At 38.4% G+C, this 27188-nt stretch overlaps 1 protein-coding gene and 1 long non-coding RNA gene across 5 annotated transcripts in view; one reads left to right on the forward strand and one right to left on the reverse strand.

Moving 5' to 3' along the window:
• MINDY2 (MINDY lysine 48 deubiquitinase 2) overlaps window positions 1-15875 on the reverse strand; it is a 73418-nt gene extending 57543 nt beyond the window's left edge. The window contains exons 1-2 of one of the 4 annotated variants that reach the window (XM_032864847.1): window positions 14873-15875; window positions 421-478 (exon numbers count right to left, since the gene is read on the reverse strand). In XM_032864847.1, the coding sequence (XP_032720738.1) occupies window positions 421-478; window positions 14873-15736 (922 nt within the window). In that variant the 5' untranslated portion in view covers window positions 15737-15875. The remainder of the gene's footprint in view (window positions 1-420; window positions 479-14872) is intronic. The other 3 variants (XM_032864845.1, XM_032864846.1, XM_032864848.1) reach the window with 3 other exon arrangements.
• Window positions 1188-11555, forward strand: LOC116871936. The gene is made up of 4 exons (XR_004383565.1): window positions 1188-1283; window positions 9615-9621; window positions 10921-10930; window positions 11546-11555. It is a non-coding gene; the product is annotated as an uncharacterized LOC116871936 (long non-coding RNA).
• Window positions 15876-27188: the final 11313 nt, after the last annotated feature.

Consider the following 27188-nt stretch of genomic DNA (forward strand, 5'->3'; position numbering starts at 1 on the left):
AACCGGTATGGGTCCATGAATCATACTTTGGATAGTGATGTTCTAAGTCACCTCCTGGGTCTTTAATTCAAGTCTACTCAGTATTTTTTTTAACACTCTCCACATGCAATGTCAGAATTTCTGTACCACTTCCCATTCTGCAATTTATTAGGAATTAATATGTATCTTGTTCTTTCCTGGAAGTTACCAGTCTCCTTATTTATATTACAGAATTTTAACACTGGTTAGAAAAAGTCCTCAGAAAGGTTTAACACCCAAGAACAGTAACATGCTGACACAAATTTTTAATTACGAGATTCAAAATTATAATTTTAAACTAGATTATATAATAGCACTTCAGAAAAATGCAATTTGGTAATATAGTGCTTTGGAGACTTCATTTTCAAAGAGAGATAAAATCATCCACTTTGCAACACTAACCTAAATATTCCATCAGCTGTTCAGCAGTTATGATTTCCATCATCGGTGGAAGTTTCACCTGAAAAACAAAGTATTTTTTCTATAAAATCAAATGTTTCAGGTAATTAAAGTGTTTCTTCAGTCAGAAACATAAGTATGTATGTGTACATATATATCTATTATGCATATACATTAATATTTGTTATTAAATCTTTAAAACTAATCTTTATAAAATATGACAAAGTCAATCTTATCACCATAAAATTTACAGAATGATGTAAGATCTCACAGAGACGATGAGAAATCTGTTTTCAAAACCAAGTGCTACCCCTTTCATCACCCACTACAACTGTCACTAGGCACCTCCAACAATGTCCTACATGACAGAGCAGTTGAAGGGCAGGAAGAGTCAACAAACATGTGACAGGTCACCCATGGAGCAGTTTTACTGAAGACAGGTTTGAACATGGCTCAATCTCATTACTTCAGTTTACCTTGGCCATTTTTATTGAATGACTATAATGAATACAGTATTAAAGTATTAGTCAGGAGCACCTGTGTGGCTCAGAAGTTAAGCATCTGCTCTTGGCTCGGGTCATGATCCCAGAATCCTGGAATTGAGCCCCACTTTGGGCTCCCTCTCAGTGGGGAGTCTGCTTCTCCCTCCCCCTCTGCCCCATCCCTGTTCATGCTCTCTCTCAAATAAATAAAATCTTTAAAAAAAAAAAAAAGTATTAGTCATATACTGAAGAATTCACAGTGTAAGATTCCACTTGCAAAGTTTAAAAGCAGGCAAAATTGAACTATATCGTTTACAGCTGCACACATGCTGATAAAATTATAAAAAAAAGTAAGGAAATGGATACTATAAAAATCAGAATATGGTTAGCCCTAGGGGTAAGGGAAGGAATTATAGTTGGAAAGAGACATATAAGAGCCTTCTGTGGGGTACCCAGGGGCTCAGCTGGTTGGAGTGCCTGACTCTTAGTTTCAGCTAAGGTCGTCATTTCAGGGTTGTGGGATCGGACCCCGCGTCAGGCTCTGTGCTCAGCCTGAGATTCTCTCTTCCCCTCTACCACCCCACTGTGCTCACTTGCTCACTCTGCCTCTCTTTCTCTCTCAAATAAATAAATCTTAAAAAAAAAAAAAAAAGGATGCTAGCAATGCTCTATTTCTTGACTTGCATGGTAGTTTCACTGACATATACTTTATAATAACTTGTCAAACTATACATCTTTGTTTTATGTAATCTATGTGTTATAGTTCACAATAAAAAGATTAAAACTAGATACATAATTACAATCATATTTAAGTTTCTAAAGTTAATTGAGCTGTAATACATTAGTTTACATTAACATTTCAATTGAATTGCCAGATGAGTTACACAAATATTACAGCCAATGGTTATAAATATTTTAACTTACTTATTCAAAAGCATACTCTGTGGTATATTCATAGAAGAAAATTAAATACTATAGGATGGAAACTCAAACAAAGTAATTAAATATCAATGACAGGAGGACAATAACAATTTAAAATTCTCCAGGGGGTACATTGGTGGCTCAGTCATTGGGTGTCTGCCTTCTGCTCAGGTCATGATCCCAGGTTCCTGGGATTGAGTCTCCCATCAGGCTCCCTGCTAGAGCAGGAGGTCTACTTCTCCCTCTCCCACGCCTTTTGCTTGTATTCCCTCTCTCACTCTCTCTCTCTCTCTGTCAATAAATAAATGAAATCTTAGGGGCACCTGGGTGGCTCAGTGGGTTAAAGCCTCTGCCTTCAGCTCAGGTCACGATCCCAGGGTTCTGGGATCTCTGTCAAATAAATAAATAAAATCTTAAAAAAATAAAATAAATTATTAAAATATAAAATATTAAAATAAAAAAATAAAATAAATTAAAAAAAATAAAATAAATAAAATCCTAAAAAAGAAAATTAAAATTCTCTGGGGGTTATTTTTCAGAATTATCTTCTATTCAACCAAGGAAATAATTTAAATCATCAATTTTTCCAGCAATTCCTCCAAGGGTTGAAAAAGGTGCTCTGGGTGTTTATGTTAGCAAATGTGGTAATAGCATGTCACAATATTTTGTTTTAATCAATGAATAAAATAAGTTCTAAAACAGATCTCTGTAAAACAGAACATTCTGATACCCTTTGAGAGCATACCTGACAATTAATGCTTATGATTTTGTCATCCAGGAGATTTATCACTCAGTGAAAACAAAGAGATGCCATGGAGGTTTTGAACATTATTTGATTCTAAGTCATTTTTTTTCCTGTGTCATGTTTTTCAAAAAATTTTAACAGAATTTTTTTTAAAGCAGCTTTAGGTTTACAGCAGAAAGTAGAGAGTTCCCATATAAGGTATTTATATATATATATATATATATAAAGATTTTAAAATTTATTTCACAGACAGAGATCACAAGTAGGCAGAGATGCAAGCAGAGAGAGAGAAAGGGGCAACAGGTTCCCTGCTGAGCAGAGTTCCCAATGCCAGCCTTGATCCCAGGACCCTGAGATCATGACCTGAGCCAAAGGCAGAGGCTTAACCCACAGAGCCACCCAGGCACCCCAATATAGGGTATATTTTTAAATTAAAATTCATTGGCATATTATGGTCTCCTGCCTGTTTTTCTAAATAAAGTTTTACTGGAACAGTCACGCTCATTGGTTATGTATAGTTTTGGCTGTTTTTGCACAACTATAACAGAGTTGAATCTTTACAAGAGAAATCATAGAGCCCACAAGGCCTAAAATATTTACTTACTATGTGATCCTTTACAGGAAAAGTTTGCTGATCCCTGCTTTAGATGATTTTAACTGTTACTATAGAATATTTAATCAAGCTATTTCAGTAGCACTAAAGTCTGTTATTTAAACCAGCAGTTTATGTTCACTGTAAGTGTTCATATTCTGAATAATTGTCAGAACAATCTGAAAGTCCCATTTAGGGGCACCTGGGTGGCTCAGTGGGTTAAGCCTCTGCCTTCAGCTCAGGTCATGATCCCAGGATCTCTGCTCAGCAGGGAGCCTGCTTCTCCCCTCTCCCCACTGCCTCTCTGCCCACTTGTGATCTCTGTCAAATAAATAAATAAAAGCTTAGAAAAAAAAAGAAAGTCCCATTTATACCTAACAATGTTTCTTAAATAAGAACTATATATCCAGGGTGCCTGGGTGGCTCAGTAGGTTAAGCCTCTGCCTTTGGCTCAGGTCATGATCCCAGAGTCCTGGGATGGAGCCCCGCATTGGGCTCTCTGCTCGTTGGGGAGCCTGCTTCCTCTTCTCTCTCTGCCTGCCTCTCCGCCTACTTGTGATCTCTGTCTCCAAATAAATAAAATAAAGTAAAATCTTAAAAAAACAAAACAAAACTATATATCCTTTTATTCCAGACAGGTTCAGTCAGAATATATTCAACAGTAAATTCCACAGATAGCTTTACCTCTACTCTGGTTAAAGTAACAATCCTACTATAAAATTGTCAAAATAAGAATTAACAGAATTGTCAAATGTGGCATTTCTGTCAAAATAACAAAGGCACTAACAAGTATAGTACTTGGGGAAAACATACTATAATCCTAGATTTCCACAAACATGATTTCAGGGTGTAGCCTTGAAATTTCCAAATAACAACTGCCTACAATGTACTGCTTCATGTTTGAAAAAGAAAATGGTATCTCTATACTGATTAAGAAGTGGGACAACAAGTATACAAATATTTTAACTGACTTATTCACAAGCACACTCAGTGAAATACTCACTTCCTGAATCCTAGCCAATAACATATTCCGGATAGTCATTAAAACTAAGGACAAACAAACAAAATTGAGAAGGAACGCCTACTTCTCAATAATACTGTGGAGCTGTCAACAGATCTATTTTTTTTTTTTTAAACCACAAAATGATCTTCCTGAAAGCTTGATTTTCTTTTTGCTTTCCTCTAGCACCATCACCTCAAAAGCAAGCATCAAAGGTTTTGTTAATGAGCCTATGACTTTCACTCCTTTGTCTCTTTAGATTTTATAAAAGAAAAAACAGGTTAGGGAATAGCTACCTAAGAATACAGAATTACCAAGTATGGTATTTTGTCTGAATCTCAATTTTAAATTTTAAAATGAAAAAAATATCAAATGAAGTATGACCTAGGTTCTTAGGTGGTCTTCTTTTAGTAATAATCTAAAACATATTGTTCTTAAGTACATGAATACTTTAATGTATATAAAAGTAGCTGAAAGATACTCTCATAAGTAGTTTAAATGTTCTTCCTAAAACATGAGCAAAGCTTCTCAGTATATAATAACACATAGCTCCAAATTAAGAGTCCAAATAGAGTCTAGGAAAATAATTTCTTCTCCTAGAACTAAAGATTTTACTGAATTAACTGGCTTTCCTGAGCAAATTAGTAACATAAGCACAGCAATAATATTTAAATTAACAAAAGGAAATAGCTACTCCAACTCCAAATATTCAACTATAGGGTAAAACCTCATTAATTCAGCCAAATTATTCTGTAATTCTTAGTCATGTGAAGAGTGAAGTGTATTTGAGAATAGACTCAAGCAAGATCAAAATTTTTTTTAATTTAAAAAAATTAAAAATAGGGTGCCTGGGTAGCTCAGATGGTTAAGCATATGCCTTCGGCTCAGGTCATGATCCTGGGGTCCTGGGATCGAGTCCCACGTCTGGGCTCCCTGCTCCTTGGGAAGTCTGCTTCTCCTTCTGCCTCTCTCTCTCTTTCTCATGAATATATAAAATCTTAAAAAAAATTAAAAATTAAAAAATTAAAAATAAATTTTAAAAAATCTTCCACGTAAAGTATTAATAAAATCTTAAACAAGAATGGAAAACATCTTAAGAGTGATATGCCAAGATTTTAATACCTATGATTTTGATATTCTGAGAGGGGTAGAGAAATGCAGGAGACCCGGTAATAACTAAGAAATAAGCAGTTTATATAGATGATGCTAAGTACAAAAATGACCAAAGAATATTATTAAATATTCAACTGGAATACCAATAAAAAGTCAGAAATACACAGTTAGAATTATAACACCTCTATAAGTTGGAGAGTTACTTGAGAAGATTAAAAAATCAATGTTTGCCAATCTTTGCTCTTTAGGAAAGTCAGAAAAAAATTTTTAATATATTGAACTAACTGTTATCCAGTTTGCATGTTACCCTTAATCCATAATAATCCTATGGAGATTTCATAACCTTCATTCAAAGAATAAACTAATGCACTGAAAAGTTAATTTGCCCAAAGTAGCAAAGCTATGATGTGAACTGAGATTGAACTCCAAAGCCAATTACCCTCTCCATTATGTCAGTATTTACAGATTTTATAGCAAAACACTTTCAACACAGTCTTATTTAAAACATCATCTGAAATATATTTTAAATGAGGAACTGACACAACTTTGTGACCAATGAAAAGTGGAGGATGAGGGGTGCCTGGGTGGCTCAGTAGGTTAAGCGTCATCCAACTCCTGATTTTGGCTCAGGTCATGATCTCATGGGTCATGAGATCGAGTGTGATGGGATCCGTGTTCAGGGAGGAGTCTGCTTGAAGATTCTCTCTCTCTCACGAATAAATAAATAAATCTTGAAAAAAAAAAGAATAAGAAAGAAAGAAAAGTGGAGGAAAATGGGGAAAGAGTAACTGAGGTTGACTCTTAAGACTCAGGAGATTCTAAAAACTAAGATTCATATAATACATACAAATGAGAAATTTGGTAAGGGAAGTTAAGTTTGTAGAAGGAAATGATGTCTGCTTCAGAACTATGAGGTTTAGTTTGACATTAAAACAAAGTTGAGTTGAAATTCAGGAGGCAACCATTTTTAATCGGTATATGAATTATTTGATTTTTGTGTTACAATCTATTTCTGCATTCCTTATGGTAAAGTGGACCAACTACATAATACATTTTCCTCTTAGTTCAAATTTCACTAATTATAAAAAAATTTATTTTAAGTAATCTCTACACCCAAACATGGGTCTCAAACTCTTGACCCCAAGATCAAGAGTCACACGCTTTATGGACTGAGCCAGCCAGGTGCTCTTCTAATTTTAAATATACACTAAATCATATAGCATTCATGATTTTTTAAGTCAAAATTGTAAAGAAATTATTTTTTAAAATATTAGAAGTATTAATGGGAATCAAAGGGAAGAAATATAACCTCTTTCAAATAAAGACTAAAAAACTTAAGGATCCTTTCAACATGCCTTAATTCTGGCTCCAGCAAATTACACATCATCTTCATATTCTAACTTTTTATATGTATCATTCATTTATTATTTATCATTTATTATTAAAAATAATTCATTTATTATTAATTAAGAATAATATACTTAAAAATACCAAAACTCAGATTTTTTAGTAAATCTCCCTGCTTCTTATCAGTATTCAAAGTCAGGAAAAATTTATAAGAGACAATCTTCAACTTAGAAAAGTCAATTTGAATCACATTCACCATCAATCTTTACCATTAATTTAGACCCTACCCTCAGAGTAATACCAAGTCGTATTTAAAACTATTTAAAACCGGGGCACCTGGGTGGCTCAGTGGGTTAAAGCCTCTGCCTTCGGCTCAGGTCATGGTTCCAGGGTCCTGGGACCGAGCCCTGCATTGGGCTCTCTGCTCGCAGGGAGCCTACTTCCCTTCCTCTCTCTCTGCCTGCCTCTCTGCCTACTTGTGATCTCTGTCTGCCAAATAAAGAAATAAAATCTTTAAAAAAAAAAAAAAAAAAAGATTCTCTACCTCTCACTCTGCCCCCTCCTAAAAAAATAAATAAAACTATTTAAAACCATCAGAAACTGCAGAAACATTCACATATATTAGATTTTCAAGGATGTCCTATTTTACATGCAATTCAAGAGTTTCAGAGCAATGAAGAATGTTACAGTGGACTTATATTTAAGAAGTTCAGAAAGCCTAGCTACTGAAAAATCTACCCCAAGAATAACTGACAACAAAACTTGTGCATTAGTTGCTTGAAAAGGTGGTGGGAATAGGGTGAGGCAAGGGACCAATGTGAAGGCTACTGAAGTAATCCAGATGAGAGGAAGGTAGCTTGAACTAGGGTAATGGTAGTAGAGATAGAAGTTACTAATTAATGAAAATATCAAAGAATGTATTTAATAAACTATGACTGGAAAGGCAAGCTCATTCACTCCAGCTCATTCACATCCAGAAGCTGGAAGTGTCAGATAATTCAGAGGACATGGGATAAAGTATAGGGAGCTAAAAATGGACAGAGTCTGTATGAAGAGCAACTGGTACCAGATCCTCAGGATTTGTTCTAAGGAATCAAGAAGGCTATTTCTGCTTCTCTGACTTTATCACTGGTTCTTCCAACCTGCTTTGTTCCAGACCTATTGTCCAACAGATGTGCTGGCATCTTGAATTTTAACTTCCAAACCAAATATCCCAAGTAATAGCTTAAGTTCTGGAGTGGGTGATAATCTTAAGTTAGGCAAGTTATTTAAACTTTATGCACCTCAGTTTTGTATATATGTAAAATAGGAACTATATTTACCTAAGGATCTTTGTGATGGGATTAAGAAAATTAAAAAGAAATGCGTATAATGCATGTTATAAAAATAACTGTGTACTATTAGTTTTCAAAGCTCTATGATTGTTGGTGCCATCTATGCTCAAATGTTCTTTATCTGGGACTCAACATAGACAAGGCAATGGGAAAGTTACCCACTCAGACCAAGGAAAAAGGAGAAAATGAACCCAACATTAAAGATTTCTTTTTTAATTTATTTATTTGACAGAGAGAGATACAGCGAGAGAGGGAACACAAGCAGAGGGAGTGGGAGAGGGGGAAGCAGGCTTCCCATGGAACAGAAAGCCCAATGAGGGGCTCAATCCCAGGACCCTGGGATCATGACCTGAGCAGAAGGCAGACACTTAACAACTGAGCCACCCAGGCGCCCCATGAACCCAACATTAATAGGACAAGCTATTACCTACAGAACAAACCTTCTACAGCCACCAGCATTATTCATACTGTCATCAGCCTGTATCCATTCACTTTATCTCACAAATCCAGAGATACTATACCAATCCTAATGCTTGAGAGACTGAAAATGCAAGCCTCATAAGTGTTACTTGCATCTATTGTGTAAACAAAACACCTCTGTGTGAAGTTATTATTCTCTTCTTACAAGATCTATATTAAAAAAAAAAAAAAGTGGGCAGAGGCTAAAGTGGAATCTTTGGCTCACCATCTGTTTTTCCACTTTTACAAGGAATAAACACACTTGGAAAGCCTTGAAAGAGCTTTGTGCCTACATAAAGAAAAGGGAAATGAGAGAAAATTGAGTGATTGCAATGTTCTTACAAGTCAGGAAGTTTAAGAAAAAAGAAACCTGGGGCCTGGGTGGCTTAGTCAGTTAAGCACCTGCCTTCAGCTCAGGTCATGATCCCAGAGTCCTGAGATCAAGCCCCACTACAGGATCCCTGCTCAGTGGGGAGTCTGCTTCTCCTTCTCCCTCTGCACTTCCCCTACTTGTGCTTGCGCTCTTTCTCTATGTCAAATAAATAAAATCTTAAAAAAAAAAAAATTAAAAGAAAAGAAAGTAAAACCAAGTCCGAAGCAAGGATAGGTATCTGAAAAGGGTATGAGAAAAGCTGTCAAGGAAGGAGGGAGAACTAGAGTAAAAACTCATTGCTTGGCAAGACATTTACCTCCATGGTCTTACTCGGCAAGTGGTAATGAGAGAGATCATGTCCATTTGTACTTCTCTGAATTTTCTGGTAATGGCTTTTGCTCATTTTGCTACTGAGTTGCTCATCTCTTCTAATTTATAAGGGCTCTTTATAAATGAAGAAATTAACAAATGGACACATAATCTGGTAAATAGTTCCCTCGGCCTATAGCGTGTTTTGGTTTAGTTCCTGGTGGGGTTTTTTGGGGGGGAAAGGAGGAGTAATTTTGTTATTTTTTTTTAACCTTCTGCTTTTATTTATTTATTTAATTTTTTTTAAACAAGAGCATGCATGGGGGCTGTGGTGCAGAAAGAGAGGAAGAGAATCTTAAGCAGACTCCACACTCCGCGCTGGGCTTGATCTCATGACTCCAAGCTCATGACTTGAGCTGAAGTCAAGAGTTATAGCTCAACTGACTGAGTCACCCAGATGCCCCTCAGCTTTTTCATTTTTTATAGCATCAAATATATCAATCCTTATTTTTCATTTTCTAGGTTTAATGTCTGGAGAAACCAGCTTAATATTAAAAAAAAAAAAATCTTGCTTCAGAATCCTGGCATTCCTCCCTTGACTTGGGGAGTAGGAGATGGTCTCTATTAAGCAAAGAAAAACTAGAAGAAGAATTGCCTACCCAAAACGGCTATGGAGATGTGCTTCCAGCATCCTGATTCAGAACAGTATATTCATTCTTCTACTAAAATGCTACATAGTGATTAGATACATAATCATTAGTTATTACAAAACTATCTGTCCTCAGTCACAATGTATTTAAGTTTACTTTTCAGTGTTTGAGCCTCAGAACCTATAACATTCTTTCTAAAAGAAAACATATGTATGGGCTCCTGAGTGGCTCAGTTGGTTAAGCATCTGCCTTTAGCTCAGGTCATGATCCTAGGGTCTTGGGCTAGAGCCCCACATCAGGTTCCCTGCTTAAGGAGAGAGCCTGCTTTTCCCTCTCTCTGCCTCTCCCCTCCACTTGTGTGCTCTCTCCCTTGCTCTGCTCTCCCTTTCAAATAAATAAATAAAATCATTAAAAGAAAAAGAAAAAAGTATGACAAAGTAGGGATTCCCTCTATTACTAAAGTAATATGGGGTGCCTAGGTGGCTCAGTCTGGTGAGCATTTGACTCTTGGTTTTGGCTCAGGTCATGATACCTCAGTGTCCTAGGACTGAGCCCCACTCCAGGTTCCCTGTTCAATGGGGAGTCTGCTTGGGATTCTCTCTCCCTCTCCCCCTGCCCTACCCTTGCTTGCTCTCTTTCTCTCTCAAATGAATAAAGAAAAAATCATTTTAAAAAAAGTACTACTTTTCTTTAAAATTTTTTATGTATTTATTTAGAGATTTTTGAGTTTTTTTCTTTATTCATTTGAGAGAGTACACAAGTGGGATCACAAGCAGTGGGGAGGGTCAGAGGAAGAAAGAGAAGAAGACTCCTCACTGAGCAGGGAGCCCCATGGAGGAGGGGTAGCGCTTGATCCCAGGATGACCCTGAGCCAAAGGCAGACGCTTAACCATCTGAGCCACCCGGGTGCCCCTTAAGATTTTATTTTTAAGTGCTCTCTATACCTTATGTGGGGCTTGAACTCACAACCCCAAGATCAAGAGTTGCATTACCTACTGACTGAGTCAGTCAGGCACCCTTAAACACTTCTAAATAAATGGGTCACAACCTCAAATATACCTATAGATGGCATTGTTTTCAATAGATAAAAGACTAAAGAAAAATTATTAAAAAAAACAAGTATAGTGTAAAGTAAAGAAGCAAAATGAAATTTATTCCAAAGCATAAATTTAGGTAAGTTTCCCTGCTGTCAGTGAAACAGAATTAGAAATTTGAGCTTGAATTAAATTTAATGAATAAATTTAAATTCATTTATTTTATAGAGAGTGTGCCTGAGCAAGGGGCAAAGGGCAAAGGGAGAGGGAGAGAGAGAATCCACAGGCAGACTCTCTGCTAAGGGTGGAGCTCAAAAATGCAGGCCCTCAATCACAGTACCCTAAAATCATGACCAAAACCAAGGGTCAGCAGCTCAACTGATTGAGCCACTCAGGTCCCCCTACTTCTCTTAACATGACCTTTTCTCTCTATCTTCTTTGTCCCATTCCTTCCATTACTTCAGAAAATGAGATTGCTGTTCCTTCCCTCTGAAGAGAACTTGTAAGGAGTCATTTTATCCTAACTTTCATCAACCTTGTCCTCACACCTGTCCTTTTTTGGCAAAAATCTTTCCTATTCCAATAGCCCCTTGATGCTTTTGCACTTGACAATGATAACTGACTGCTTTATTACAGTCTCTCTTCTCCAAGACTACTATCACGACACTGTCCTACTTCCAGTTCTCCATCATAGCTTAAATTATGCCTATACTAGTTTCTTTTACACTCTCTCACCCTTAATGCTTAGCATGCCCTTTTCCACACCAAGTTTAATCTTTGTTCCTCTGTTGTTTCTATATCTACTGAATAGGGCATGGGGAATTACAGGGTGGAATTACAGGAAGGAATTAAGCTGGCAATTTGTAGTTCACCACATATATTGGGGTGGAAAAAAGTTGAGAATTATTGTTCACCTCTCCTTAAGGAGTATTCATTTATTCTCATACTTATGGCAAGTAAGCTACCATACTTATATCTATGCAATAATTCCCCTATTCAGTTTTCCTCTATAATTTGACCTCTTCCTGGAGACCTACTCTATGCTTTCAGAGGCATGAGGATATTTATATTATCATGTCCCCTATCAGACATTTCCAACTTGACACAACCAAACTTTGACATCTTCCACCTAAAACATATTCTCTATCTTTTGAATTACCCAATCAATCTCTATTAACCAGATTAGAAAAGGTGGGGTTGTCTCCTTCATTTCCTATGTCCGGTTAGTGATCAGTTCATCATTTAGGCTGCAACATTATCTTTATCAAGAGAAGGGGCAGAAAATTCCCCATCCAAAAAGGTTATCCTTATCCATTCTTCCTGTTACAATCTTACCCTTAGTCTAATCTCAAACAAGACCACTTTTATCACCTTATTCCTCTGTCCAGTAATTTTTAATAGTTCCCTATTATCAGCTAAATATAAAGTGTAAACAGCACCAGCAATGGGTCTTCTGAAATCTGACAGCTACTTTTATAATGTATTTATTATTTTTCTTTACTGTAGTATTTCTCAGACCTTTTAGTGTCAGGACCATTACAGCCTAAAAATTACAGTCCTCCAAAGAGCTTTTGTCCATGTTGGTTCTATCTACTCATACTTACCATACTAGAAATGAAAAAGGAGAAAATTTTTAAACCAAAGAATACATAAGCACACATTCCTGTCAGAGGAATGATGTCACCACACATCACAGAACCTGGAAAACTCCACTGACACTTGTGAAAGAATGAGAATGAAAAGACAAATAACATCTTAGTATTATTATGAAAACAGATCTGACATCTGGCCCCCCGGCTCACTTAGAGAACACCACTTTATCAGACCTTGCATCTCTTTATCTGTCTCCCTATTGATGCTTACAGATGAGTAACATTTGTGTGTAGCCATAGCCTGGAGGCAGAAAGAAGGCTAAAAGCCACAGATTTATAAAATACCCTCTAAACTAATTAGCATGCCTGCTCTTTAACAGTCTAACCCAACCAATCAATTTTATGTTCTGCCACTGCCATTTCCTTCCCCTCTTCCTCTGCATTCCCAATCAAGGTAGGAATCAGGAAAGAGAACAAATCTTTTTCTGCTTCACCATCTTTGAAGACACTATTCCCTCTGCCTGAAAGGCCTTCTCACTCATCCTTTAGACCCAGTTCCTAGGTTACCTCTTCTATAAAGCTTTCCCTTGACACATTCCATCCTGTTACTCTTTTCTCTATAATTCCAAAGCACAGTTAGAACTTATCACATTGCATTGTAATTATTTATACATCTGTCTCCCCACTAATAGTGAGCTACAGAAGGGCAGACTTACATCTTGTTTTTGTATTTCTAGTACCTCACCCATAATGGGAACTCAAATGTTTGATTATTCCATCAGGCCACGTCTTTGAAAGAGACAATTAAATGCTCATCTATCTCCCAAAATTCCAGACCAGGGGAAGGAGCTCCTCCGAACTTCTGCAGTACTGTATGGAAACTAAGAGAAGAGAAAAGCCCAAAGGAAGCTGTTATTCCTTCCAAAAAAAAAAAAAAAAAAAAAAAAAAAACCTGGGGATTTTGGCCCATATATCAAGTCTAACTCCAGACTCTGACCCTAAGGGGCCTTCATCAAGTGGCTCTTCACCTTTTCAATCTTATTTTTTTATTATTCACCAGTATGAATTTACCACTTCTGTCATCCAAACACACACACACACACTCTATCCATTCTATTTTCATCCCTTTTGTTTACAACCTTCCCTCTCCCAGGATTCCATTTCCCTATTCTTTTAAATTCTACTTTTCCTTAAAAGCTTGGTTCAAGACCACAAATTCCATGAAGCTCTCTGGGACTATGCCAAAACAAAGAAAAATTTCCCCTTTTGGAATATCTAGTACATTTCCATCTGTTTTCTATAACTTAAAAATTTGTATTTATATAAACATATTTATATTTCTATGTACTTACAGTGTTTTGTCTTGCACTGTCCTTTAATAATTTCAAGTAAGTCAATGATGCAACCCCAAATGGCTTAACAGCTCTTCAAAAGCAGGCAGAGCCTCCAACAAACACTTGAGTGCCCTTACGTACCGGATACTTCTAAGGTTTCTAATCTTACTTCTTTTGCATCAGCCCTTGCTAGTAACAGGAAAATGAAGGCACATAATAAATACTATTCCCTTTACTTGATTTTCTTCCTAACCGGTCAGAATAATCCAGGTTTTTTTCTTCTTCTAGGAAACATTTTATCAACAGGTATTATTACCAATTTGGAAATAAAATGGGTGCTATAAGACGCTTCTTCTCAGCACCCTAAAACTGCAAGCTTGGGTAAGACATTTCAATTATACATAACTCATTGAGTCCTTGATATAATTAAGTTTCGAAGAGCCCTTCCTTTTTTTTTTTGTTCCTTTACCTCGAATATGTCTTTCCTTATTTTACTAATTATAGTTTTAGTTCCCTTAACATATTCTGATGCGAGGTTACTAGTAATAATGCCAAACTACTTAAGCAGAGCCAAAGTAAAAATCAAGCATAAAATGAAAACAATCTTTGAAAACCAAGAAGTTATGGTAATTGGACTCAGACCAATGCTTTCCCTTAAATGGAATTTGTCAAAGGGGCCACATCTTCCCTGTCACCATTTCCTTAGTATCTACAACGAAATGTCACAAGTATTAGTTAGAAAATCGACTAAACATAACCATCAAAACTTCCTTCTTGATAACACGAACTGATGGTAACTTCTGAAGATAATTTTCCCCAGTTCTTCACTCTTTTGCAAATTGGACAAGGTCAGTAAGAAGGAAACGTAGAAAAATATAGTTAAAAAAATAATCCTAGGATTTAGGATGTTGTAAGTCCTAGTCGTTTTTAAGTACATCAGGCTGAACTCTTATTTAAACACTAGAGAGACCTGGGGTTGCTGGCAATCTTTGCGAAATAACATACAAGAATATTCTTTGGACAAAGGAGTCCCATAATGAATTTCAAGGGAACAGAATACGGGTGAATGAGGAAAGAAAAGAGGAAGCTGTCAGCTGACATGCAGCAGATTCTTCTCCCCGTTTCCCCCTCCCCAAAAACGGTAGGAAATAAGAAAGCTGCAGAATGTACCTTCCAGGCCAGAAGCAAAACATTGAGAATAGCCAGCAAAGGGCAGGGTCCGTTCTCATTCTGAGTGATGATGGGTGTGTTCTCTTCCTTCCACTGGATCCACTTGATGTGATAGACAGACTGTCCCGGGAAGCGTTCCTTGGAGGCCGCCAGTACCTGAGCTTCCTCCCCCTCCTCCTCCTCTTCGCGGCACAGAGGCACTGCCCCAGGCAACACCGCCGCGCCCGCGCCGGCGCCCTCCTCCTCCTCCTCCTCCCCGGGGACCCTGTTCTCAGCTCCCTCCTCACTATTAAACTCAGAGCTGCTGGGGAAAGAATGCAGGTTAGAGAACGACTCCAGGGAGTCCAGGCTCGGCGATTCCCCAGGAGGGCTCGGGTCGCTGCAACTGCTGCTGAGGCCGCCGGCGCTGCTGGGCTCCTCGGACCCGGCGGCCGCCAACTCTGCCCCGCAGGTGCCGGCGGGATCTGGGCGGGGGCCGGCGTCTCCGGCCGGACCCGATCCATGGTCCGCTCCGGCCTCGGCTGTCTCCGGGGAGGCGGTCACCTTGTACTGCCCTCTCGGAGGCGTCTTCTGGGCAGCAGGATTCTCCAAATCACTCTCCTTTAAGTCCAAGCCCGGGCAAGAGCTGCAGGGTCCGGGAACCTGAGGAGAGCTGGCAGGAGAAACGGAGTCCAAAAGGCTCCTCCCGGCGGCCGCCGCCCCCTGCCCATTCCCGACGCTGTTCTCCGTCGCCCATACTCCAGGACCATCCCCAGCGGCGAGCCTGGTCTCCGGTTGCCCTTCCTGCGGAGAACCTGTCCCTAGCGCTGGCTCGGCGGCCACCCTGTGTTCTAGCGGCTGCAGGCTCCCGGGGCCGCTCTCCATACCCAGCCGCCAGCCCCTTGCTCTAAGGAGACCGCGGCGGGTTCTCTTCAGCCAGCGCCTCGGACGCCATGACAGCGGCACTGGCAGCAACAGCGCCCTTGCGCGGCCTCGGCCAGGCACGTCACGGGGAGGGCACCGCGCGCGCGCGCGCGCCACCGCACAATCCGCTGGCTCGGGGCGGGCCTGCGCGCGGCCGGGTGAAGCCGAAAGGCGCAGAGGCCCCCACGGGGCTCCGCCCCTCCTGCGCGCCAGTCTGCGGGAGCTCGGGCTGGGAAGGCGGGGGGCGTGGCGGGCGTGGCTAGGGGGGCGTGACCAGAAGGAAAACATCCTCTCACTTTGTGGCCGGAAGTTGAACTGTGGGGCGTCCCGACCGCGCGCGGCTTCTGTAAAGGCGAGGCGGACGGCGTCAAGTCTGTTCTGACCCTTCATACCTGGGTTGTGTGTTGCCCAGTTAGGGCTCAAGCGTGGGGAGCTGGCGGTGTCTGTGTTATTTGGAAAAGAGCTCGTCCCCGAAGAGCTCAGGAGATTTGTTTCCTCGGCTTATAATAGGGAAAATTGAAGGAATTTTTTTACGAGATGCAGATTTTTAAAGGCTGGAATCTACTCGAGGTGTTTGGATTACTACACCTCATAAATCCCAGTCTCCCAGGGTTGTGGCTGAGAAAAACTGGGCTCCCCACCAGCTACTAGTGAAACCGTTCGCACTACTCGAGGCGTCAGTGCGGTTGTGGATATTGGCCTGCACAGCAAGGGGAAAAAAAAAAAAAAAGTAGGTGATTTGGGCCAGTAATAATAAATTAGCTTGTGCCTGAATTAGCCAAGTCTTTGCGGTTTTGTTAACTTGGCCTCACTTTGGATACAGTGGGAAGTGCCTGTTCTCGAAAGAGTTTTCTAATTAGAATTGAGTCGTCTTAAAGCCACACAATTTTCAGAGACGACGGAGTAGCCTGACGTTTTTTGGTGACAAAATGGGATTCGGATCATATTCTGACCTGTTCTCGACAAGGAGCGCCCCCCCCTCACCCCGCCGCCTATTTTTTTAGCCTTTCATCATTATTTTTTAGGCTCAAGAGATAGGACAGTTGACAAGTCCTACTCCGTAGTTAGGCTTATTACCTGACACCTAATGGAATGGTATCTATCTCTTTTAGAGAAGGTAGACAAAATTACAAACTAGTTTCATTCACTCATGTAACACATTTCAGGACCAAGTACATTGCTGGATACTGTGGCACTGGGGATGCTAAGGTGATTAAGACAAAGGGTTTGTATCTTCTTTGGGTTTACTGTCTAGTAATTTTTTTTTCTTATTGCACTATTTTTAATACTTGCTTGAGAAGTATGGTTTCCTGAAAATACAGAAGATGGAGCTTCTTCCACCTTTTTGCATAACACAATATTGTGATATTTATCCAACTCCTGGAAAAGAGGAAAATTTTAAAAAGATAATAGCATCTTCAGAATGTTGAATTTGGAAGTTTTATGTGTTTTTGGTCTCCATATCAATTTATAAGCAATAAATACTATTGTTCAAATCAGGATTTTGCCCTGAATAAAGGCTGCAAATGTTAACAGATTAAGATATATGCTGCTGGGGCCGCTGGCTGGCTCAGTCCATACAGCATGTGGCTCTTGATCTTGGGGTTCCAGGGTTGCTTTACCTGTAGAGTTTACAAGATATATGCTGCTGGATGATTGATGAAGCGTTTTATGGTATTTAGGGCCATTAAGTGCAAATGAGAATATTAGAGATTTCAGTTAATTCAGAATTTAGCATGATGCCTTGAATATAAATAGATAGAAAAGTATATTATAGGAGTACCTGACTGGCTCAGTCAGTAGAGCATATAACTCAATCTCAGGGTGGTAAATTCAAATCCCACATTGGGCATTGAGCCTACTTAAAAAAATAATAATATAAATAAATAAGTGAAGGTATATTATACGAATAAATTGAATGATGGGTTCAATTACAGGCCAGAAACCACAGAGCCAAGAAGTATGACACACATGTCTTAAATAATAGCCTGTCACTTTTTTTTTTTTTTTTTTAAACCTGTACTTGCTCTGGTAGTTTTCGCTGTTTTAAATGTACTTGTTCTGGTACTTGCTCTGGTAGTTTTCACTGTTTTAAATGTTTCATATGTTTCAAATGCTCACATGCATAATTTAATAATTTTATTAATAGAAAGAAACAGAACCAATTTTTCTTTTTATATGTTGTCAGGAATTACATAAGCCAACATGAACAGTGGTGAAAAGTGGTTTAAGTTTGCAAAAATGTACATAGCTATTTTTCTAAGGAGGTGGGGAGTGTCACCTAGGGAGAAATCCCAGAAGACAACATGCTGAAAATGTCTCATTCTTTTCTACTTGTATATATCTTCACTTAAATGTAAGGTAAAATATACCATTTTAAAATACAATAGTTGGGGCATCTGGGTGGCTCAGTGGGTTAAAGCTTCTGCCTTCAGCTCAGGTCATGATCCCAGGGTGCTGGGATCAAGCCCCACATCAGGCTGTCTGTGGGGAGCCTGCTTCCCTTCCTCTCTCTCTGCCTGCCTCTCTGCCTACTTGTGATCTCTGTCTGTCAAATAAATAAATAAAATCTTAAAAAAAAATACAATAGTTACTACCCGAAATTTTTAAATTATTCTCCAAGTTATAGATATAACAGTCTTAAAGTCAAATAGTTTATTTAAGAACAAAGCAGTTCCCTGCTCCATTCCTCTACATTTTACTCCTAGGTATTCATTAGCTCCTTATACCTGAACTTTTGAGTAACATAATTATACTCTGATTTCTTCATTTAAAAATTGTAGATTTTGTTTATTGATTTATTCTTGTGGGAGACGAGGATTTATTCTTTTCTCTCATACCTTCCTTCCTCCTCTTGTTCCAACCTCCCAATTACTTAAAAATTTTTGATTAAATAAGGTACTCAAAGCTTAAACGATCAGAGTTATGTGGATATTACTTACCATTTAAGTTGAGTATTTTACTATGACTGTGATTACATTTTTTTTTTGTTAAACTTTTTGTTTTTCCTGGAATTAACAATTACCTCATTGTTTCCTTTTTTGCGTAACTGTTCACCTACCACTAACTCAACCAAAGACTTACCAGTCAAACCTCTGAGGTTACCTTTCAGATCCATTTTAATCTTGGGTATATCCCTCCTCAAACACTTCTCTTACTCTGATCTAAATTTACTGTTTTACAGGGCTGCTGCACAGCTACCATCCTGGGACTTCTCTTCACTATTGTCTTAGAGTTCCTTCCTCCTCATTTCCATGTTGATTGCTTTCTTTCTTGGATTTCCTGTCTTCTTCTTTCTTTGATTTTTTTGAACATATTCTTATTTAGGTTCCGGAGAAAGAGGGCATAGGAAACACATTTTTGTAGACTTTGTGTGTCTGAAAAAAGACCTCTATTTTACCTTTATATTTACAGTTTGGCTAGATATAAAATTCAATGTTGGAAATAGTTTTCCTTCATTTTAAAGTCATCGATCATCATCTCTTAGCTTCCAGATGATTATAATAGTTTGATTACTCCAGAACTTTTGTATGTAACTTACGTCTTCTCTCTGAAGTTTATTCGATAGTCTCTTTCTTCTGGGTGTTCTGATATTTCAGTATCTGATATACTTTTGGGTGGGTTTTGCTTTATTCATGGGGATGCATACTTGATGATCACATTCAATGTAGAAACTTAAGTTCTTCAGTTCTGGAAAATTTTCTTTTTTCATTTCTTTAATAATTCTTATTTATTCTTTTATTTTATTTATCTTTTTGTTTTACTTTCTGAGAGATTTTTCTCAACTTTATCTTTTTTTTTAAATTCTTTTTAATGCATTGTTTACGGGTACTATTGTATATTTAATTTCCAAGAATTCTTTCTAGTTCCTTTTTCTTGCTTAAAGGCACCTGACCTTTCATCTCTTAGAATATTGATCACAGATTTTAATGTATCCTTTACCATTTTTCAAATGATGTCTGAACAATATGCTATAAAAAGTATCCTTAGTATGGAGTTACTGACAGTGCCAGAGAGTGAAATATGGGAGATAACAAGTGTAAAACATCGATTTTACTTTTTGGAAGGGCAAAATCTGTTTTGGGAAATAAGATATATTCACATGAAATGTTGAGAATATTTCAGTTAATAATTAATACTAAGTGAGTGGTGGGCCCCTGCCTGGCTCAGTTAAGTGTCTAACTCTTGATCTCAGCTCAGGTCTTGATCTGACAGTTGTGAGTTCGATCCCCATGTTGGGCTCCAAACTGGGTGTGGAGCCTACTTAAAAAAAAAAAAATACTGAGTGGTACAAGCAATAACATAAAAATTCAGATAAGAAAAATCTTTTAGTATTAGATAATTGAGGAATTAAGCTACATTATCTTAATTAAAATCACAGGCCAATTGTTACCTCAGGCTTAAGAAACCAAAAAAAAAAAAATCTCTCAAAATGATTATTCTTTTAAAGTACTCTGTTTTTTTAAGTTGGATCATGGTTTTTTTAGCTACCATGACAAAAAAGTTGGTACTATCTTTGACATTTACCCTAGTTTATTTACTGATTATTATCTCATCCATCAAGTCTTACTGACATTATACACTGCTTTTCTATTTCATTCACCTATAGCCTCCCCCCTTGCTGAGTCTTTATCATCTTACTACTAGTGTGTATCAGCATTCTAATTATTCCCTGGCCTATGTTTTTTTCTTCCTAAATCCTTATCTCCCATAAGAATAAATCAGTAAACACTTATCTACAGTTTTTAAATGAAGAAATCAGAGTGTTATCATGTTACTCAGAAATGGGAAGTAAAGAACTAAGGAATATCTAGGAGTTGAGTGGGACTGGTTCTAAAGAATAGCACTCGGAAGTGTGAAGGGATAGGGCCGAGAACTACTTTGTTTTTATATAAACTATTTGACCCTTTTATGGTTCTACTAAAAATAATTTGAAGATTCTTTATCATTAGCTGAACCAAAATTGGGTCAGAGCAGATCACACAGGTATGGGGCATATATGCCTTTTCTTCTTTTCTCTTGCTCCCTGCTCAAGATATGCTGGTAAAATTGTGAGTTAAAATCAAGTGTTTCCATGTAACTCAAATTGTGCTGGCTGTGGCCCCCAACTGCTTATGCAGAAATTCCAGCCTCCTGCAAAGTACATCCCCTATTTAATTATTTCTGAGAGCCCCCATGAGGAGTCCCACACCTGTTCAGAAACAAATCCAATCCTATGATATTCTGCCAGGTGCTGCTTCTACTCCATGCTGCTTCACCAGATGCTAGTCTGTCCTGGTGGTATTAAAGATGCATGATGGTGAATGGAGGAAAATGACCTTTTCCCTTCATTGTAGCTCTACTATGCTAAGTATTGGTGAAAAAATTTTTTTTTAATTTTACTTATGTGTTCTTTTTAAGAGTGGGACCTAAATTTGGGTCTAGATAGGCTGATCAGGAATGTATTCAAGGATTATATCCCATCACCTTCATCTCAAAATCCCTATCCTGCTGGTCTTATGACAATGGTTAAGGTTTTGTTTTTGGATCAAATATACCATGCCTTAGGACACATCTCCTCAAAAACACTCCTACCAGTTTGCTAGATTTCTCTCAATTTTAGTACAGTTATGCTCGAAGTGTGGTTTTTGGATTAGTAGTATTAACATCACCTGGGAACTTACTAAAAATGAAAATTCTCTAAGCCCACCCCAGATCTACAGAAGCAGGAACTCTGTGTGTAGCCCAGCGATACAGAGGCCTGTGCCTTGACAAGACCTTTAGGTGTTTCTGATTCACAGTAAAGTTTGAGAATTACTATTCTAGCACTAGGGGAAACCTCTCTTCCCCACCCCAATGGCAAATAAATAAACTTAGCAAGATCAGAAAGCTTCTAAATTCACCTTCTATAGCCAATTTTGTTTTTCATTACACACCCAGAACTATCTGAAGTAGTTTCTTGGCCATTTTTTCCATATATTCTCCCTTGACAGGGGGTGTATATGTTTGTGGGTGTGTGTGAGCACATGTGCGCTTGTGTGTTTTGTGTATACATTCAAAATCATGTTGAAAACCATATTTTGCTATTCTGATCTCAAAATGCTTCTTTGCTCTTGTCTTGCCCACATTTTTCTACCTTAATATCAGTCTCTGGCATCCAGGCTTAAAACATTCAAGTACTTTTGTTTAGTTTCCTCATGGTCAACAAGTCCTGTTTTTTAATTTAAAATGTTTAATGTGGGGGCGCCTGGGTGGCTCAGTGGGTTAAGCCGCTGCCTTCGGCTCAGGTCATGATCTCAGTGTCCTGGGATCGAGTCTCTGCTGAGCAGAGAGCCCGCTTCCCTCTCTCTCTCTCTGCCTGCCTCTCTGTCTACTTGTGATCTCTCTCTGTCAAATCAATAAATTAAAAAAAAATCTAAAAAAAAAATAAAATGTTTAATGTGAGTAAATATTTAATTGTGCTTTCTTAATACAAAAGATTTTCATTTTAGAAAAATTAGCAAACACATACAAACAAAAAAAGAAAGGAAAAACTACTCTTCATCATACTATGTGGAATGAAATATTAGAGATAATACTAGTGATACTTCACTGTATGTATATCCTTCTCAAATTTTCAAGGATCTGAACACATACATATTTTTGTAAATGAAAATGGGACCATTTTGAACACATTTTTTTAGTTAAAATATATTGTGAACATCTTAGGGTATAGCTGATTTAGCACAGCTGCAATTCTTGATCTCAGAGTTGAGAGTTCAAGTCCCACGTTGGGTGTGAGCTTACTTACAAAAAAATAAAATCTTAAAAAACTATATACATATATAGTGACATCTTTATGCATTAATATACATTCACCTACAACATCCCTAGTGAATTAATAATATTCCATTGTATGGCTGAACCAATCCCTGCTTCTTGGGCATTTCAATTGTTTAACTATTATGAACTTCACTACAATCAATGTCCTTGTAACTGAATCTCTGTTCCTTTAATAGATTTCCAAATGTTTAGGTCCGATCAGGATTTGACTCTTCCTTCAATATTTTACCTAAGGCTTGCCTTCCATTCTCTCTGGTGCTGTCCTAGGTCAGTGAGTATGCTGGAGTAAACCTGCTAACTGATTTCTCTATAGTTTATTTCTTTGGAGTACATTGTGTATATTGCCAGATTAAACAATGCATTCAATATTTCCATCTATCACTGAAAACACTTAGAAACACTTCTTTAACCACCAAATGTCATGAGTTGGTCTAGCATTCAAAGCTTTTCTTAATCCTCATTCTATGTAACAGCCTTATCCACTACTAAAATGTAATAATAACCCTCTTTCTAGAAGATTTGGTTTTGCTCACTCACTGAACTCATTATACCTATGCAAATTATTGGCTTATTTTGTTTCCCTAATTCAAAATGTCTTTTCCTTTTTTCTCTTAATTCCAGTTTAGCTTTTAAAGTCTACTCAAATTATGTCCAACTTCCAACTTTAAAATCCCCTCTTTTAACTATACCATTTAAAATACAATTATTAAAAAAATACAATTACTCCATTTCCTCAGGTCTTAGTTTCACTATCTTAATATTTGAAATTTTCTAGATTCAGAGTTAAGCATTTTAAAAAGGATTTTATTTGAGAGAAAAACGAGCGCACAGGTGGGGATGAGGGGTAGAGAGAGAGGGAGAGGAAGAAGCAGAGTTCCCTCTAAGCATGGAGCCCCATATGGGTCTTGGTCCCAGGACCCTGAGATCATGACCTGAGCTCAAGTCAGACACTTAACTGAGTGAGCCATCCAGACACCCAGGTATTAAACATTTTGTGAACATTTAATGCTCTTCTTCTTCTTCTCTTCAAAAGCTGTTATTAAACCAATGGCAAACCTTACAATTGAGGGTATCTGAGAATCAAGGAAATATATCTTCCGCTCTATTATTTTTATATGTTGACATTGACTTCCCAAGAGAACCTGGTCTTTTATGTTCACTCTATCCCTCATGTTTTTTTAGATCAGTGATTGTCAAACTTCAGTGTGATTAACACTTACATGAGAAACCTGTTAAAAGGTATGTTTCTGGGGTTGCCTGGGTAACTCAGTGGGTTAAGCCTCTGCCTTCAGCTCAGGTCATGATCTCAGGGTCCTGGGATCAAGCTCCGCATCGGGCTCTCTGCTCAGCAGGAAGCCTGCTTCCCCCTCTCTCTCTGCCTGCCTCTCTGCCTACTTGTGATCTCTCTCTGTCAAATAAAAAAATAAAATCTTTTTTTTTTTTTTTTAAAGAAAGGCATGTTTCTGGGGGCACCTGGGTGTCTCAGTTGGTTAAGTGTCTGACTCTTGATTTGGGCTCAGGTCATGATCTCAGTCGTCAGACCAAGCCCCACAGACCGGCTCAGCCCTCACTGGGGAATCCACTCGGGATTCTCTCTCTCCCTCTACTGCTGCCCACCCCCTTAAATAAATAAATACATTTTTTTTTAAAAAATGCCTGTTTCTGGGCTCCAAGCCCAAGAATTCAACTCAATAGAATTGGAGAAAAGCCCGGGAATCTGCTGTTTTGTTGTTGGGGTTTTTTTAGATTTTATTTATTTATTTGACAGAGAGAGAGAGAGATCACAAGTAGGCAGAGAGGCAGGCAGAGAGGGAGGGGGAAGCAGGCTCCCGGCTGAGCAGGGAGCCGGAACAGGCCCATCCCAGGGCCCTGAAACCATGATCGGAAGGCAGAGGCTTAGCCCACTGAGCCACCCAGGTGCCCGGAAATCTGCAGTTTTGACGGGCATCCTAAGTGACTTTGATGCAGGTGTTCCCCAGGCCATACATTGAGAAATACTCATTTAGAGTAATAATCAGATAATAACCACTTGCATTGTTGAGAAGTATAGTTGGTAATTGTTTATATGCATATAGTAGGAATTATGACTCATTTGGCTTCTAATTACAATAATAAACGTCTGTAAATATTTATTGACTATCTACAACATGGTGCTTTGGGGCACAAAAGGGAATATTAAGCATGGTCACGCAGAAGCAGCTTAGCATTTCAATTGTGATGAATGGAGACCACAAGACCCAGGACCAAAACCTGGTCCTGCACTGACTAATTTTACAAGCTTGAGTAAATCAATTTACTTCTCTTAATATGAGATTTCACCTTTTGTAAAAGAAAAAAAAGGTAGGGAAAAATATTAACGTGGATGACTTTGCTATGTGGCTTTGTGAATAAAATGGGAACATAGAGCAAAACTCTTCAAATATATTATCATCACTGCCCTCAAATTGGTTATGATCTGGTTATGAAGAAAAGACATAAGCATCTATGAGTGAAATAAAAATATGACTACACAGTAGTATAGGAGGCCTACTATGAAGTGCTTCCCAGAAAGATGAGAATGAAATAACCAAATCAGTATAAAATGGATCAGAGTCTTAGAAAATATTCCAAAATATAAGGGTTTGACATCGTGTGCTTCAATCACCATCTAGCAGTCACCCGAACAGCTGGATGGCCTGATACCTGTCTGGTCCCTTGACAGTTTCTAATGTGGCATAGTAAATTGCATAGTTGGATAAGCTAGCCAGTAAAATCATTTAATTAACTGCTTCTGCAGCGATGCCTTGCTTACTAAACTGCTTTCAATGATGACTAGCCACTCACGTGTTAAAAGATAAAACAGATGGGGCACCTGGGTGGCTCAGTGGGTTAAAGCCTCTACCTTTGGCTCAGGTCATGATCTCAGGGTCCTGGGATCAAGCTGGGCATCGGGCTTTCTGCTCAGCAGGGAGCCTGCTTCTACCTCTCTCTGTGCCTGCCTCTGCCTACTTGTGATCTCTGTCAAATAAATAAATAAAATCTTTAAAAAAAAATAAAACAGAGAATGCAGTGACTTGTTAACATGAATATCTAACTGGTAGAATAATAATGTGACGTTTTGATCAAGACGTCCCTTGAGAGTTTAGCTCCTATGAATTAGTCCTCGTTGGCTTGATCAACTCAGGTTGCACTGTGAAAAATCAAGCTTCTGGGCTTAACCAAACAAATAGTTGTTTCTGGACCATGGCAGTGATAACACAAATGGAATCACCCAGTAATTTAAAAAAACAGACTGTAAGATTTGGAGTCAAACAAACTTAGGTTAGAAGCCTGGTCCACCTCTGTTTCCTCATTTGGAAAATGGGTATGTCTACTTCATAGCATTGTTGTGAACAGTAAATGGGATCATGTATGTCAAATGCTTATTATGGTTTCTGGTCCTATGTCAGCAATATTGTCTCAGTAGTCTGGAAATTCCTAGATTAGGAGCAGAACAAATATCTGTTGAATGGATGATCAATAATGACCATTGCCACCCTGTAAGGTTATTTTGGGTTCTCTTTGCTTTGTCCTTTGTCTGTTTTTAACCTTCCTCTCTTTGTCCTTTGTAATATCAGAAAAATAATATGAGAGTTTACATGAAATAATATGGGATTAATTACAGATGAGTAATATAAATAATAGGTGTTTTGTGCTAACGTGTGATTGGGATTTGTGGGGCCTCTGGGGTCTAGGAAAACACTTCAGAATGTTTTGGAAGTTGGTCTGGTTCTCAACACAGAGGTCACAAGCTAAAATTCTGACAGGAATAACACAAGTCGGGGTGACATTAGACCAGCCCATCCAAGGAGGGCAGCCTCTACTCAGTTTCCGCCAATTGAGATTTTGTAGGAGTGTAAGTCTGCTTAACCTCTCAGTTTTAAAGATTTTATTTATTTATCTGACAGACAGAGATCACAAGTAGGCAGAGAAGCAGGCAGAGAGGGAGGAGGAAGCAGGCTCCCTGCTGAGCAGAGAGCCCGATTCGGGGCTCTATCTCAGGACCCTGTGATCATGACCTGAGCCAAAGGAAGAGGCTTTAACCTACTGAGCCACCCAGGCGCCCCAGCCTCTCAGTTTTCACAGAAAATCTGGTATCTAGTTTTTAATTCAAAAGCTCCTGATTGTTGAATATTGACGTTTAGTTCAGAAAAAAATTTAACTACAAGTCAAACCAAACATGTCTGTGAGTCTAATTTGGTTTATGAACTACCAGGTTGTGACCAGAGCTTTAAAGGCAATGTAATCCTGTTAAAATATAAACTGATGCATATTTTAAAAATGTAAAAGTCTCTCTAAGCAAAAATCACTTCAAATCAGGCAACAGATAACAATAATCTAGTAGATAGAAAAGCTTGGAAGAACTCCATAAAATGAAAGACTTTAAGTGCCAAATGGGAGTGGGAATAAGGAAGTTATACCAGGCAAAAAAGTGGGTTAGTTATTGCAAAGTTAATTCCTTTAGGAGATGGCAAGAGCCTGTCTGGCAAATTACCTAACTAGGGCTAACCAAACATTTCCTGATTGACTGACTGGTTTAAGATTCCATTTCTGAGAGAGTAGAAATTGTAATTGAGTCTCAGTTTGGTGATGC

This window comes from Lontra canadensis, unplaced genomic scaffold (genome assembly GCF_010015895.1).
Source record: "Lontra canadensis isolate GAN:19392208 unplaced genomic scaffold, GSC_riverotter_1.0 scaffold28, whole genome shotgun sequence".
Lineage (NCBI taxonomy): Eukaryota > Metazoa > Chordata > Mammalia > Carnivora > Mustelidae > Lontra > Lontra canadensis.